This window comes from Odontesthes bonariensis, chromosome 10 (assembly GCF_027942865.1).
Source record: "Odontesthes bonariensis isolate fOdoBon6 chromosome 10, fOdoBon6.hap1, whole genome shotgun sequence".
Lineage (NCBI taxonomy): Eukaryota > Metazoa > Chordata > Actinopteri > Atheriniformes > Atherinopsidae > Odontesthes > Odontesthes bonariensis.
The window spans coordinates 12206419-12222672 of NC_134515.1; the positions used below are offsets into that span (position 1 = coordinate 12206419).

The window sequence follows — 16254 nt, forward strand, 5'->3', positions numbered from 1 at the left end:
ATTTACCCAAGAAGACTTTAAGTAAGGGACTTCTATAAAGTACTGAATTAAGGGTTTCAGTACTTCTTGGATTTCAGTTGCTTTTTTAGTTGTGTTTTATTGGATTTGCAAAAACACCCTCAATGACCATGCTTTATATACACTTTGTTCATTGTGTATATATACATTTTTTTTTACTGAAAAGCTGGTCAGTTGTGCAAAGGTTAGTTATAAACTATTAGTCATAGATGACAATGTAACATTCCCAAAGAAACACATTTATTATTAATGTGTCATTCATCGTGTTTTTATTAAAAGAATTCCAGGAAAGCGATGCATCTGCTCGTCTTCCTGAAGAAAATCTCCAACGGATAAAATGTTGGAGTAAAAAGAAAACATCAAGTCAGTTGAAACAAATGTTTTTTGCGATGCAGTCCTCCACAGTGTGCTCACAAAGTCTCATTTTAACCTCTCGCTGCACCCGTTTGGACCGTCAAGAGAAAACCACCCACTGCCGCCTGAAACTTCCTGACCTGTAGCTGGTAAACCTTCTCCCCAGTGAATTCTTTTTTTCCTTCCAACGGCTCTTTTTAGAAGCGAGTGGGAGAGACATGGATACCATAGTTCAGCCTGTAAATACTCCATCAATTGGTGGTGCTACCCTGAATAAATGGTTACTTTTTGTACTCTGAAATTGTTAACACAAGGCTTGAATAGCAGCACCTTTGCAGAAAAAGGAAAACCCCCACTGAGATTTTTCTTTTTTTTAAAAAAGCAAACCATTGAGTCGGTCTAAACACTGGCCGGCAGATAGCATCTGCCATCGCATCGTCCTTTTCAGCAGAAGTGAAGTCACCATCAAACAGAGCACCTTTCATTGGTTGGCTAGAAAATGATGTGTACTCAGTGGCAGGGCTGTTGACGCCACGCTGATGACATTTCTATTGATGGCAGCCTGGGGACTGAAGATGAGAGGAATGAAGAAGGCATGCCTTTTTCACCTCCCTCAGGTGGGAAACCCATCTGCTGAGGTCTCACTTCTGCAAAGTCCCAACAAATTCTAATTAAAACCTACTTTGCACAAGTGATCACAGCGTGATGATGACAGAAGAAGTGGGCCAGGGAAACAGTGCAGAGACAATAATTAGGTGCAATATCTGATTAGCTGCAGAGGTAATAGTTCTGTTTTACTGGATCTAATGTGCAAAAGATCAGTTCAAAGAGTCAGATAATCCTTCATTAGGCTCGTGTAATCTCATGACAGTTACTTGTGTACACATTGAGGAGGCAGTTGAGCTTTAAATTCAGGCCTTTTAAAATTGGTATTTGTGGTGCGCTCCTTCAGTGTGTTTCAAACTGTTCTGGCACTTTTTCTGCAGACTGACTTTAGGTTACTTTAACATTGACGCTCCATGAAGCTTTTTAAAAAATCCTCTGAAAAGGCCTAAAGTTCGCCTCATTCACAGTGGCAGCATCTTGCCCTTTTTTTTTTCGTTGCTTATGTGTCCAACTGGCAAATAGTTTGCAGAACTGCGGGACATTATAGCCTGCAGAGCACTCAACCACTTCGATCGGTTCTGAATGAAGAGCAGATTCATTCGGCACTGGCCATTACTTGCCTTTTTTGGGGGGGTACAAACTGGTACAACAATTATCACATGGTGTTCAGTTAGATTATATATTTAGAGGGGCTCATATAATTTGTATTAAATGCAAGTATTCAATTTATTGTGGTGCCAATATTGTAAAGTAAAGTACTAAGAGCAAATGAGTAACAGATGACTAACAGAATAGCTTTGTCAAAAAGTACTGAAAAATATTGTTTGCAGAAAATCGTGTTCTAGCTAAAATGTTTAATCAAATGATTAAATCCCTGGAAGAAAAATTACTCTTTTTTTTTTTTTTTTTTTATACCTTTAATGGACAGCAAGCAGAGAGAAGGGGAAGACATGCAGCAAAGGGCCATCCGGTGCGGGACTCGAACCGGGGCCAGCTGCAGCGACTGTAGCCTCTGTACATGAGGCGCCTGCTGTACCCACTACGCCACCGACCGCCCACATGACTTATTTTTTAAGCAAAACATGAACTGAGGAGTGTGTAAGAAGGCGTAACATGAGCAAAAACAGCGATCAATGATATGGCTGATCTTTGGTTGATTAGGTGATTTTAAATTATTTATTTATTATTTTTTTTTTTTCAAACTGTTTTTTCTCACAAATTGCAATGTCTTTAAATGCACATTAACACGGATCCAAAATAATGTAGCGAACGGAAAAATGGAGGCAGAACACGTTATCTTTCAGTCAGCAATGCACGCATTCACGGCCACCCTGTACCTTGCACATGTTTAAAATAAAAACATGAAAATATTAACTTGTGTATTATTTGAATAGCTTAGTATGGAATGTACAATAACAGAGTAGCTAGGTTTATACACGGCACTAGGCCCCGTTTAATATAAAACACAATTGTATTAGCCTAGAAATCTAGACGCCCCTCGAGACCGCAAATTGAATTTGCTCCCGGGCTAGTCTAGTCACTTGTGGTTGTTTTGCGAGGCTGACAATCGAAACTTAATCAGGCCAATCAAATCGTGAACGCGGGGTCGGAGGCCGGGCTACCTAGTGGCGACAGAGGTGCGACGTTTCAGTGTGTAGTTCCAGAGAGAGGTAAACAATGGCTGCGCCTGGCAACTGTCGTTTAGTTCCATTCTTCCACATTATTTGCGTACAGTTTCTACATTAACAGATTGGAGTGCCGGTATTGAAAACACAGGCAAAGTCGAAAAGAAAAATAATATTCTTTCCTCTCTGACATTAGACTACACACCACGATGTACTTTCCGTCACGCTGACTACGTAATCCTTCTTCATCGCTCTGATTGGTAGTTGCGCCATCCTATTGCGTGGCGTTGAGTGCAGAGGCAACTTAACAGACAACCGTTTATCCCGCCCACACTGCTATCCAGCGTCACTAGACCCCTGTACAGCTTTTTGCTGTAGGCGTCTGGCTTGCTAGGCTACAATTGTATGCCATATAAATAGTAGGGGGGTCCCTGCTCCAACTCTCCATCAGTTTGGGGGTCCCTGGCCTGAAAAACATTGAAACCCCCTGCTCTACATAGATTAGTTTTGGGAACCAATCCTGGCTATTTGTGGAAGTAGGCCAAACAGTTAAGTTGCATGTGCCACAAGGTACCAATGAAATGAGAAGCTAGAAAACTACTATTTTCTCCAAAGCTCTTTGCTCTCCCAAGCATTCAACTGAGAACTTGAGAGTTAGTGTCCAAATTTGCCAGAACCTCAAAGTTGAGCGCTCAGTCAGGAACTCATCAGTGTTGCCAACTAAGCAATTTTGCTGACATCTTTATCAAGTGTTCAGGCCCCCCCAGCAACTCTTTTTAAAAAAAGCCACCAGCAACAAATCTAGCGACTTTTTCTGGTGTTATTGGAGACTTTTGATGACTCTGACGTGAAAGCACATCGTTCTTACTCTTAACAAGCAACGGGTGTTGCCGTGGGCCCAAAGCACTCACAGGCTGCCCAGTCCTCAAGCAGCTGTCCCTCCCAGCTGCAGTCATAGCAGGAGATGCTCGCCCCTCCGCGTCCAGACTGCAAATGAATTGTTCATGCACAAAGTCGCCGCTGGCTTATCCTGCCCCGGCTTACACTCCAAGAAAATAATTGACAGAAGAAAGTTAAATTGTAGTTCTAAACATATTTAGAGTATTTTTTACTCACTTTTTGTTTCTCCCAGCCAATAGCCACTTTCCTTACCGAGGAGTTGGCAACACTGGAACTCCTGAGCTACCGGCTGGGAGCTCAGAGGTACATTTACACCTAAGCTGCGAGCTCACTGCGTGCAGCTCTTTGTTGGCACGCAGTACCTTTCCTTCCTAATACTGTTGACAGCCATAGAAATGAATACTAAATGAATGCATTACGAATACTTCCACTTGATGTGATCTTGTATAATTTAGCTTTCTACTCTTGAGAATTGCTCTCTGGTTCAAACATTTACTGCTGAATTACCCCGATATCAGAAGTGCTAAACAAAGCACAGCATAAACAAAGTCAACACATCAGAGTGAAAGAAGTGAGAGCCAATGGGAGCTCTGGGGCTATGTGGGCAGGGCCAATTAGCATAATTATTAATGGTGAAGAGTGAGTGCCAAGCCATCTTAAGACCATGGACGTATTTTCTTAGGAACACAGATGTGTTTTTAAAGGGATTACTGACTGCCAAAGAGGGTCTTTATAACGTTCAAGCTGGTGCAGAGCATCACTGCTGCGAGTGGAGACAAATCTGACATTCAAATAACATTAGTTTGGACGGACCCAGCATTTTATTGCCACTGAGGTATATAAAGCCAACTGCATCATCTCTGCATGAAACATCAGTGCTAAGGCTACATATATTGAACCAGAACTGTGAAACACTGCTAATGCTGAATTCACACAACATTAAAATGGGAAAAACAACAAGTCATCAACTCAACGATCATACAAAAGTGCCAACCAGCGTGGACCGCTTAATCTCAATGCAAAGCAACCTGCAGATTCAGAGCACAACACATTGTCCAAATGGCTTTTTGTTACTTATCATCCTCGCACTTTGCTCAAGCTTTTGATGCAGGATTATGCCATTAATGTTTTTCATACGCTTCGAAAAGCAAGTCTTCCTCATTTTATTTATCTTTTTATGATATTACAGTAGTAATATTAGGTCTCCAGTTTTAAGGCCAGGTGAAGGTTACTTATATGCAGTGAAATATTGAATCATTACGTTTTCTTTGCTTACTTGTTTTGTAGGTTATCTTGAATCTTTAATAAAGGCAACTGGACTTCTTTCTGTGGCTTTTTGAAGACACTTACCTTGTCATCTGAAAGGCCTCTTCAGTTCTGAACTAGTTGGTGGGGAGTATCGGCTTCTAAACAGCTGAGATGTTTTTTTCTGTTTTTTAGAAAATCCACAACCAAAAACTATTTCTCCATTTTGATTCCAGCTCAAGGTTGTTGTTCTAGACCTGGTTTTCAACTCTGCATGTCAGTTCTTTTTGCAGCTTTTTTGTCAAACAGCATTTTGGATATTAATAACATCTTGTTACTTATTTATGACCAACTGTAAAATGCTAATTAGCCACATAAATCAGACCCTGAATGATATGACAGTGATGTCTTGATAAAATGGGGGAACTGATTATGTTCATCAGACTGTGGTTCTCAAACATGAAGATCATGGGTTTAACTTTGTGTCTCTGTCATGGACTAATCCCAACTACCCTGACAGTGGCATCTGTGAGAAGCTCCAGAATAAGTTGGAAGTAGATTTACTGAATATAGTACAGCTTAAAAAAAAAGAGAGAGAAGTCAAGCTCGGTGAACCCTCCTCCACTGCTCTTTCATATTTGGGCCAGGAAGCATAATCTAAATATATTGCTCTCAAATCACATGTTACATATACTGTTACATCACCGGGTTTCTATTGAAATTCCACATTGCATGCGTGTGATGAACTGGAGTGGTTTGGATTGCACACTCTGGCACACAGACTCAACTCTGGCTCTCTTGTGTGATTGAACATATGGTGGATGATGTGAATGCTGGATCAACAGGTCCGGAAAAACACAATGAGGGGATAGCAGCAAATACACAAACATGGGCGTTTAGCTGATAGAGACTCTTAGAATGAGTGTACATGCGATGCACAGAGAGTTTGTTTTTCCTGACGTATCTGTGAGTCGAAGCCCGCGGAGCCTCTTGGTTAAAATAATCATTCCAGCAAGTCTTAGTTAACAGTTTGCTCCACGAAGGTTGCCCAAATATTGCATTTCAGTTTACAGGTGATTGTTACTTTTGCCAGTCAATCAATAAACTTGTACACGAGGTCTTCATCCACCAATGTAAACATTTTTCTCTAAAAAAATAAAAGAAATGAAATCCATCTAACTCACAAACTCAGAATAAGGAGACGTCATAAGCTCCACTAAAGGGATTTCCAGCCACACTGCCAGGGCTTACCTTTACTTTGAAGTTGGCATTGACAGTATGATGTAGCATGTGCAGATGAAAAAGGACACCAGGCACACAGCCCCACAAGAAAGCAATCTGGTTTGTCATCGCTGTGAATGTTGCACTTCTTCTGCCATCTGTGCAGTGTACTTCCAAATTATATTTTCATTATGAGGGATGTCGAAGTGTGTTTGTGGTTCTTAAATTATGAAACTGCACTTCTAAGAAAATTCTTGCTGCAAAGCCACTTCATCTGTAGCATGTGCTGTGGTGATTGGACTCACATCCGTGGTATGTAATCCATTTAACAAGATCAAGGCAGTACTTTAGTCTGATAGGAGTTTGTGTATAAAATACCGTATGTGTTGCCACCTACAGTGATTTTTACAGTACTCATTGCTGCCCTGCTGTACTTATATATATGTATATATATATATATATATATATATATATATACATATATATATATGTTTATTTAAAGTAAATAGCATTAATTCACTATTTCTAAACAACACAATACCATACACAACCATTTTGAATGCATGAGAAATTAGTGAGGTCCTGATTAAAACTGGCATTGACTCAATCTGCTATTGGTTAATAGTTGCCCTGTCAGGGGCTCACTCGATGGCACAAGTCATATAGCTGAAAATTGTTTCTTTTTTCTTTTTCTTTTAAAAGGAGGTTTGTCTGCAGCTGAGTTACTGCTCCTGCTTTGGTCCACCAGAATGATGGGATGTGCCTAAGAGAGAAACTTTTTTTATGTCTTCTGCTTCGATCTTGGCTTGAATTGGAGTGTCTCTTAAGTTTGAAGTGCCTTGAGATCACCTTTGGGCAGATCCTTGTTATGTGGAGTGGGATCTGAGTTAGTTGCATTATTCAGTAGCATTATTTATACATTATATGTCTAATTGCAGAAAGATATATGCCAGTTAAAAACACAGCGTTGGAATCAAAGTAATAATATATGAAGGAAGCTAACAATGTATTATCTATTCATTAAGAGCATTTTGAAGTTTAAATGTTGGACGTGCCTGAAGTTGTAATTTTGGGTTATCGATTCTCTGTATTTTCACAGCAGTCATACTGACTCGTGAGACACGTTTCGGCGCGCTGGCCTTCTTCAGAAAGATGAACAGACTTCATGGAGTCCAAGGTCTTTTTCTAATGGAATGTTTGGTCATGGGCCCGACCTTGTGTGTTGGGTGCTTGACTGAATATGACTGTGTAGAATAATTTATCCTGTTGGGTAGAACAAAAAAAAATTGGACTCAATATTGCGTCACTCTGAATAAAATCTTTCAGAGGGAGGGGGGGTTATTAGAGTAATTGTTTTTTTTTTTTACTACCTGCTGTGGACCGTAACGACTAAATCTCCTGTTGTATTTGTATTCATGCATCCTTACTTTGAGTTTTCCCCTAGTGGAAAATTCCATTCCAGATAGAAGATTCCTATTGTGGGAGGGCCGCTAGAAAAAGCCTTTGGACATCCTTTAAGTGTGTTTGACTCCCTGAAGAAGGCTGCATTAAGCTGAGACGCCTCAGCGTTTTACAAGCCAGTATGAACATGCCATGAATGAAGCACTCCAACACAAACAATATTTTTGAACAGATTAAAAAAAAAAAAAAAAAGAAGATTGTTCAGATGATGTAAGCAGAAACCTGTTCCCTTTAGATCAAATCACGAAAAGCTTTTTAGTGGTAAGTTAAACATTATAAGATGAATAATGGGTCGTCATGACAGCGGACCAACTGGTTAAATGTCACACCGTGGTGAGGTTAAGTTGGGTTTTTTGTCTTGTCTCGTCATTTCCTGTTTTATTTTGAAAGACTAACTTCCCTCTCGTTCCAGGTCACTTGCCCTTCCTCTCGTGTTCCAGTCTGATTGTCGTATGAGTGATTCCACCTGTTTCCCATTACCCCTGTGTGCTTAAGAGTCTGCGTCTCCCCCTGTCTTGTGCCAGTGTGTTGTATCTGTCCCCGTATAGTGCATCATCCTCGCGTTCGTTCCAAGCCTGTTTTCCCAAGCCTGTTTCCGAGTTCCCAGTGGTATTTCCTCGTAAGAGTGATTTTGTTTTTCCTAGAGATAATTTTGATAATATAGAAACCTGTAAGAGTTACAGAGGTAATTTTGTTATAGCCCTTTTTGTTTTTCCCTCCTGAGTGGAGTGGCTCTTTTTGTTGGTAAAGTTTCATAGTTTATTTCCTCCAATTTTTAGGAGTGGTTTTTCTTTTCCTCCTTAGTAGGAGAGACTTATAGTTATTGTAGAGTTTCATAGTCTTTTGTTTTTTCCTCCGCTAGTGGAGTGATTTTGAGTTCTGATAATTTTTATATATCCTAGAATAATATTTCATAGCCTTCCGTAGCTTCTCTCACGAGGAACTGGTCGCTCTGCTGCCTAATAATAAAAGTCTTGGATTCAAACCTCCTGCATCTGCGTCCTCCATTCTCTGGTCCTGACAGTACACACTGGCCAGAATGGACGCAGCAGGATCCGAGCTTTTTTCCGAGGCTCTCTCTTCCCAGAGCGATCGCCTTACCCGGCAGGAGGACCAGACGGCTACGCTTGGCCAGGGGCTCGACAACCTCGCTCAGAGTCAGTTGGCTTTCCAATCCACTGTCTCCGGCCAAATGGGTCAGCTTGCCGGCCAAATGGGTCAGCTTGCCAGCCAGCTGCAGCAAGTCCTGGGGCGCCTCGACAAAGATGCACCTGCAGCGATCCCAGCCCCACTCGCGCCTCAGCCCTCTCCCCCCAGCTACGGCGCCAGTATTCGGCTGGCTTCCCCGGAACGATTCTCTGGAGAGGTCGGCTTGAGCAGATCATTCATCAGTGACTGTGAGTTACATTTTGCTCTCAACCCGCTCCAGTACCCCACCGATCTCCACAAGGTCGGCTACATGGTTTCGCACCTGACCGGGAGGGCTAGGGCATGGGCCCGGGCAGAGTGGGACAGAAAATCCCCACTCTGTAGCTCCCACCAGGCGTTTACAGAAGCACTACGCAAGGTGTTCGATCCTGTTACCACGGAACGACAGAAGGCGAGGGAGCTAAGCGGTCTCAAACAAGGCCGGGAGACGGTTTGCGACTTCGCCATCCGTTTCCGAACTCTGGCGGTGGAGAGCGGCTGGAACGATCGGGCGCTGTACGACGTCTTCCTGAAGGGACTGGCGGTTCCCATCCAGGAACTTCTCCTTCCGTTAGACCTCCCTGCGGATGTGGATTCGCTAATCTCACTCGCGGTTCGGACGGATAATCGGCTGCGGGAGTTGAAGGCCCACCGGGGAGAACACCAACATCCGCCCGCCTCTCTCCAACCCTCTCGTCTCTTCCCACGGTCACCCGCACACGCATCCCCACCCGCTCATCCTCTCACTCCGTCTCCTGCCGGAGAAGAGGAACCCATGGATATGGGTAGAGCTCGGCTTACACAGGCGGAACGAGCACGCCGGATCCGAGAGGTGAGATGTCTTTACTGTGGGGAGATCGGACACCTCATCTCCACATGTCCTATCCGGCTACCCCAGGTAAAGAGAGACTCTGTGGTTACCAGATCCATGCCACGAAAACCTTTCCACATCAAGGTAACGCACAGAAACACTACTCTCAACCTTGACAGTCTGATTGATTCCGGGGCAGATGAAAGCCTTATGGACTGGGGTGTAGCCAAAAAACTGGGTCTTAGGACGGAGAGACTTACACGACCCATTAATGCCAACGCATTGAATGGGCAGCTCCTGTGTTCCATAACCCACATCACGGAACCCGTAACCATGACAACGAACTGTCATCAGGAGAAAATTAAATTTTTTCTGTTTCACTCTCCTTCTCATGCTCTGGTGTTGGGTCATTCTTGGCTCACCAGACACAATCCACACATTGACTGGCCTTCGGGCAAAATACTGGGTTGGGGAAGAACCTGCGAGGGATCATGTCTGCACGCCAAGTCTGATAAACCGGCTTACGTCACTGTTAAAAATATTTCTGTCCCTGTCACAGAGTTCCAGCCGCCCGACTTGACTTCGATCCCCGCCTGCTACCACCATCTCAGTGAAGTCTTCAGCAAAGACAGAGCCACGTCTCTTCCTCCACATCGGCCATACGACTGCGCCGTGGATCTCATCCCAGGATCCACTATCCCCAAGGGGCGCCTCTACTCTCTATCACGGCCAGAGCAACAATCCATGAAGGATTATATCGAGACATCTCTCAAAGCGGGGCTCATCCGCCCCTCTTCCTCCCCGGCTGGGGCGGGATTCTTCTTCGTGGCCAAGAAGGACGGCTCCCTACGGCCCTGCATTGATTACAGCCCACTAAACGACATCACTATAAAGAACCGTTACCCACTCCCTCTGATGTCATCGGTATTCGACCAACTTCAACAGGCCGCCGTCTTCACAAAACTGGACTTGCGTAACGCTTACCACCTCGTCCGCATTAGGGAGGGGGACGAGTGGAAGACCGGTTTTAACACCCCCAGTGGCCACTACGAATATCTGGTGATGCCTTTCGGCCTCACCAACGCTCCCGCTGTCTTCCAGGCCATGATAAATGACGTCCTCAGAGACTTTTTGGATCATTTTGTTTATGTGTACTTAGACGACATTCTGATTTATTCACCTGATCTGGACACACACAAGGTCCATGTTAACAAAGTTTTGAAAAGACTGCTTGAAAATCATTTGTATGTTAAAGCTGAAAAAAGTGAATTCCATGTAACCACAACTACCTTCCTAGGTTTTATTATTTCCCCCGGCAAAGTTCAGATGGACCCCGCCAAGATCAGTGCTGTGGCTGAGTGGCCGACCCCAGGCAACCGCAAAAAGGTCCAACAGTTTCTGGGGTTCGCCAATTTCTACAGGCGGTTCATCAGGGGTTTCAGCGCCATCGCCGCCCCGCTCCATGCCCTCACCTCACCTCAGGTTCGTTTTCTCTGGGGGCCGAAACAAGAAGAGGCGTTCCGCCGCCTCAAACAGCTCTTCACCACCGCACCCATCCTCACCTTACCTGACCCACAGCGCCAGTTCGTGGTCGAGGTGGACGCTTCCAGCGAGGGCATCGGGGCCGTTCTCTCCCAGAGGGCAGAGTCTGACGGTAAGATGCACCCGTGCGCTTTCCTCTCCCGGCGCCTGAGCTCGGCGGAGAGGAACTACGACGTGGGGAACCGGGAGCTGCTGGCTGTTAAGGTCGCCTTGGAGGAGTGGAGACACTGGTTGGAGGGGGCAGCTCATCCTTTTATTGTCTGGACCGACCATAAAAATCTAGAATACATTAGGAAAGCCAAGAGGCTTAATTCTCGCCAGGCCAGGTGGACTCTGTTTTTTAACCGTTTTCGTTTCACGTTGTCTTACAGGCCAGGATCCCGAAACATCAAGCCCGACGCCCTGTCCCGTATTTATGATCCTGCGCCTGTTGCCAAGGAACCTGAGCCCATCCTTCCACTGAACTGTGTGGTTGGAGCGGTAAATTGGCAAATAGAAAAGAAGGTGAAGGAAGCCAACGGTGAGACCCCTCCACCTAGTGGATGCCCGGAGCAATGTTTATTTGTCCCGGCTAATCTGCGTCCACAGGTGATTCATTGGGCCCACACCTCGCTACTCACCTGCCATCCGGGGGTCCGGAGAACCATGTTCGCCATCTCCCAGCGGTTCTGGTGGCCTTCCATGGAGCCGGAGGTCCGGGAGTACATCGAGGCTTGCTCGGTCTGCGCCCGTAATAAGACTTCCTCCGGAGCACGCAGGGGACTGTTGCACCCACTGCCGATCCCCTCCAGACCGTGGTCGGACATCTCGCTGGATTTTGTCACGGGGCTTCCGGTCTCTGAAGGTAACACCACGGTACTGACCGTGGTGGATCGTTTCTCTAAAATGACACATTTTATAGCTTTGCCTAAGTTGCCTACGGCCAAAGAAACGGCCAGTATTATGATGAGACATGTTTTCAGAATCCATGGCTTCCCCAAAGACATTGTTTCAGACCGGGGGCCCCAGTTCGTCTCGCGGTTCTGGAGGGAATTCTGTCGGCTGATCGGTGCTTCAGCCAGCCTGACCTCAGGTTACCATCCGGAGGCAAACGGCCAGACCGAGCGCCTCAATCAACAGCTGGAAACCGGCCTCCGGTGCCTGGTTTCCCAGAACCCGACAACGTGGAGCGCCCACCTGGTCTGGGTAGAGTTTGCCCATAATTCTCTGCCCACCTCCGCCACCGGTCTCTCACCCTTCAAGTGCGTCTACGGATACCAGCCTCCCGTGTTCCCTGACGCTGAGCGAGAGGTCTCCGTTCCCTCCGCCCACGCTCTGGTTCGCCGCTGTCGGCGCATCTGGGCTGCAGCCCGTCAGATTCTGACCCGCCAGGGGGATCGCGTCAAAAGAGCCGCCGATCGGAAGCGTCGCCCTGCACCCGATTACCAGCCTGGGCAGAAGGTCTGGCTCTCGGCCCGAGATCTCCACCTCAAGGTCCCCAGCAAGAAGCTGGCTCCGCGCTTCGTGGGTCCCTTCAGCATCTCCAAAATCATCAATCCAGCCGCCATCCGTCTCCGCTTACCCCGATCCCTCAGAGTTCATCCCACCTTCCACGTCAGCCAAGTCAAGCCCGCCAAGGAAAGCCCCATGGTCCCGACCTCCAAGCCCCCGCCGCCTCTGGAGTCGGCCGACGGGGGAGTTTTATACAAAGTAAAGAAACTTTTAGCCGTACGTAATCGAGGGAGGGGTAAGCAGTACTTGGTGGACTGGGAGGGTTACGGCCCAGAAGAGAGACAATGGGTTCCCAGAAGCTACATAGACGACCCATCCCTCATCTCGGACTTTCATAAAGCCCACCCTGAACTCCCTGGACCGTCCGGGGTCCGGTCCTAGAAGGGGGGGCTCTGTCACACCGTGGTGAGGTTAAGTTGGGTTTTTTGTCTTGTCTCGTCATTTCCTGTTTTATTTTGAAAGACTAACTTCCCTCTCGTTCCAGGTCACTTGCCCTTCCTCTCGTGTTCCAGTCTGATTGTCGTATGAGTGATTCCACCTGTTTCCCATTACCCCTGTGTGCTTAAGAGTCTGCGTCTCCCCCTGTCTTGTGCCAGTGTGTTGTATCTGTCCCCGTATAGTGCATCATCCTCGCGTTCGTTCCAAGCCTGTTTTCCCAAGCCTGTTTCCGAGTTCCCAGTGGTATTTCCTCGTAAGAGTGATTTTGTTTTTCCTAGAGATAATTTTGATAATATAGAAACCTGTAAGAGTTACAGAGGTAATTTTGTTATAGCCCTTTTTGTTTTTCCCTCCTGAGTGGAGTGGCTCTTTTTGTTGGTAAAGTTTCATAGTTTATTTCCTCCAATTTTTAGGAGTGGTTTTTCTTTTCCTCCTTAGTAGGAGAGACTTATAGTTATTGTAGAGTTTCATAGTCTTTTGTTTTTTCCTCCGCTAGTGGAGTGATTTTGAGTTCTGATAATTTTTATATATCCTAGAATAATATTTCATAGCCTTCCGTAGCTTCTCTCACGAGGAACTGGTCGCTCTGCTGCCTAATAATAAAAGTCTTGGATTCAAACCTCCTGCATCTGCGTCCTCCATTCTCTGGTCCTGACAGTAAATCCATCAAACGTTAGGAGCCACTTTTAGCTTCTTTTACGGCAGACGACTTGAGAACTTGCATAGCTGAAAATAAGAGCAGAAACTACCAAAAACAATGTATATCAGTGCTTTCTGTTAGAGAAATATTTTAATTGGAATTCTATGATCATATTATCATCTATTATCTCTTATCTACTGGAGCTGACAAAGAATAACTCGTTCATCTTTTATGAACAGGAGTCATCTCAGTTACATTTTGTTGTAATCTTCTTGTCGTTTCAAAAACATGTTCATTAAATAATTACGGATCCACCTGTCCTGTTGTAAAATAATATTATCAGAGATGAGTGACAAGCGCTTTCCATGCCGGATATTGCCTTCATTTGGCCGTAAAGTGAAAACTGAGTGCAGACTGGGAAGGTGCCAGGATGTCAGCCGGAGGTCAGGGCCAAAATTCACGCAAGACAAATTGTCACCCATATTTTTAGCTGTCAATAATGTACTGACCTTGCCACAGCTCTTTCGTGATCACATCAATCTCCATTTATGGCTCAATTAAAATGATGTTCTAAATCATTGCTCAGTCACTGGTTCCTCACATCTCAGATGAGCAGCGGCAGATAGTAATAGCATGGCTTTTTGTCACCCCAATGTTTGTTTCGACACAGGAAAAAGTGTCAAATCATTTTATCCATAATATGTAATATTCTGGATTACCTTTAAATTTAGAACTGTCAATTATGCAGAAGTACAATGGCAAAGTGTGGAGCCTGGTCTGCTTGCTTCCTCATTTTACAAACCTCACAAACTAATGGAAACTTTATGGTTTTTAAACATCAAATCATTTTTTGTTCTGTCCAAACTTTTCCACACAGAACAGAACCAGACCAACGTGTGTCACAAGTGTGGACTGCTCCTGTCGGAACTGCTTCGTTAGCAAATGGCATGACCTGTTAGAGATGCAGTCTGAATCAATTTTTTTTTTCAATCAACGCACATGATGACGTAAGCAAAATGATAGACTTGGACAAACATGCCTCGATAATTATATGACCAAAGGATGTCTTTGTGATGCCTTTGACATTTTGATGAACCCATTCACACATTTCCATCTATCATCACCTCTGTGATGCTTCCTAAACAAGCCTTCCTTGTGGGCTTAAATTGGCCAAGGACAGCAGAGATTATAGATAGCCCATAATGAGGTTTCCTCCTCGGGAATCAATGTGTAGTTTTGTCCTGGGGCCCACTGAAGGTTGTCTTTAAAAACAACCCACTGTTGGGTTATGACCTGTATAACCAGCCGGTCTAACACCTCGCAACTAGAAGTGAAGTTTATAGAGGAACAAAGACCATCTGTTGCTTTTTAACACATGAAAGCACTCTGTGTATAAGTGCAGATGCCTGCACTATACTCGTCATGCTGTGTCATCTGCTGTTATCGCAAAATACCTTCCTAAACATTGCTCTGCATAATCAAACTGCCCTTTGAGAATCAGATGACTTTGTGTCTGGGGGAGATAATGCAGAATATGAGGATCAGGTCAAGCAGGCCTGACCTTATGTGTTGGTGTAATCATCCCTGGATTCATATGAATCATAGACATCAAGGATAAGTCCTTATTGCTGATGACAGTTCAGAGCAAAGAGCACAAAACAGGAATCTACTACATTTGCTTTGTGCTTGACCTTTCTACCTCAGTTCAACAGGCACTTTGCAAGACTAATTGCAAAGCCTAATTGAGTGGGTGTTTCAGAAGTAGTGGAGTATAACTTTGACAAGTGTGCAAATGGATGATGAATAGAGATGCAGATATTTCCCACAGGTCAATAACATTGACAGGGTGCGAGACTGTTTGTCTTGTCTCATTTGAACTTTCTGCTTTCTCTGCAGTCCGTCTGCTTTGAGGCCAGGGAGCTGTGTTGGCCACCGGGTGTGGATCCTGCTGGCCATGACTCACCTCACTCTGGACTTCTCTGTGTGCAGCCCCCTCAGTCAGGGTCTGGGGATCAAACTGACGCCTAAATCGGTGCCTCGGTCCCGACCTCGTCTGCAGCCCCTCTGGGATATGCCCAACAAGCTTCACTGGAGAACAGTGAACCCGCTGGCCCGCCGGCTTCTCAGCCCTGTCCCTCCACCCCAAGACAACAGAGCTGGGATGGGACCAAAAGTCAAAGGTCAAAAGTATCATAAGCCAGCACGTAAAGGACACGCAACGTGCCACGAGTGCCGGTTGAGATATTCTCAAATAAAGACAGGTGATTCTTTGCTTGGAATACCAGAAGCTCCAGCAGCTTTATCAAGCAGAAGGTTATTAATTAGAGACAGGAGGCAGCTCAAATGGGACAGCTATGACAAGTCTCAGGAGGGCCGGACTACTACAGTGGCTGGATTTATTGACTGGGGACCCACGGGGACTGATAGCATTGATGATGATGGCAAAGCAGAGCTCAATGTAACGCTGTCCACAAGGGTGTCAACTACGACAGTGGCTACAACCACTAGCACCACAACCAGGCTGTCCCAAAGTACGTTCACTGTGGTGACCACAACAGAGTCCAAGAGCACCACCAAGTCCAGTATCAGCAACACGGAGACTGTCAAACCACCAAAGCCATATGGGGACACACCAGGTAAGACATAAAACAGGCTAAAACAACTTATTTCATCTTGATCTGAATTGTATGGTTAGATTAAGTGAGCAGGCAAAA

The 16254-nt window shown here is 45.2% G+C and overlaps 1 protein-coding gene across 1 annotated transcript in view; it reads left to right on the top strand.

The window, feature by feature from the left end:
• The window catches only part of ajap1 (adherens junctions associated protein 1), a 59569-nt gene that overhangs the window by 19404 nt on the left and 23911 nt on the right, over positions 1 to 16254 (top strand). The window contains exon 2 of the mRNA XM_075476297.1: positions 15437 to 16176. Within this exon, the coding sequence (XP_075332412.1) occupies positions 15437 to 16176 (740 nt within the window). The remainder of the gene's footprint in view (positions 1 to 15436; positions 16177 to 16254) is intronic.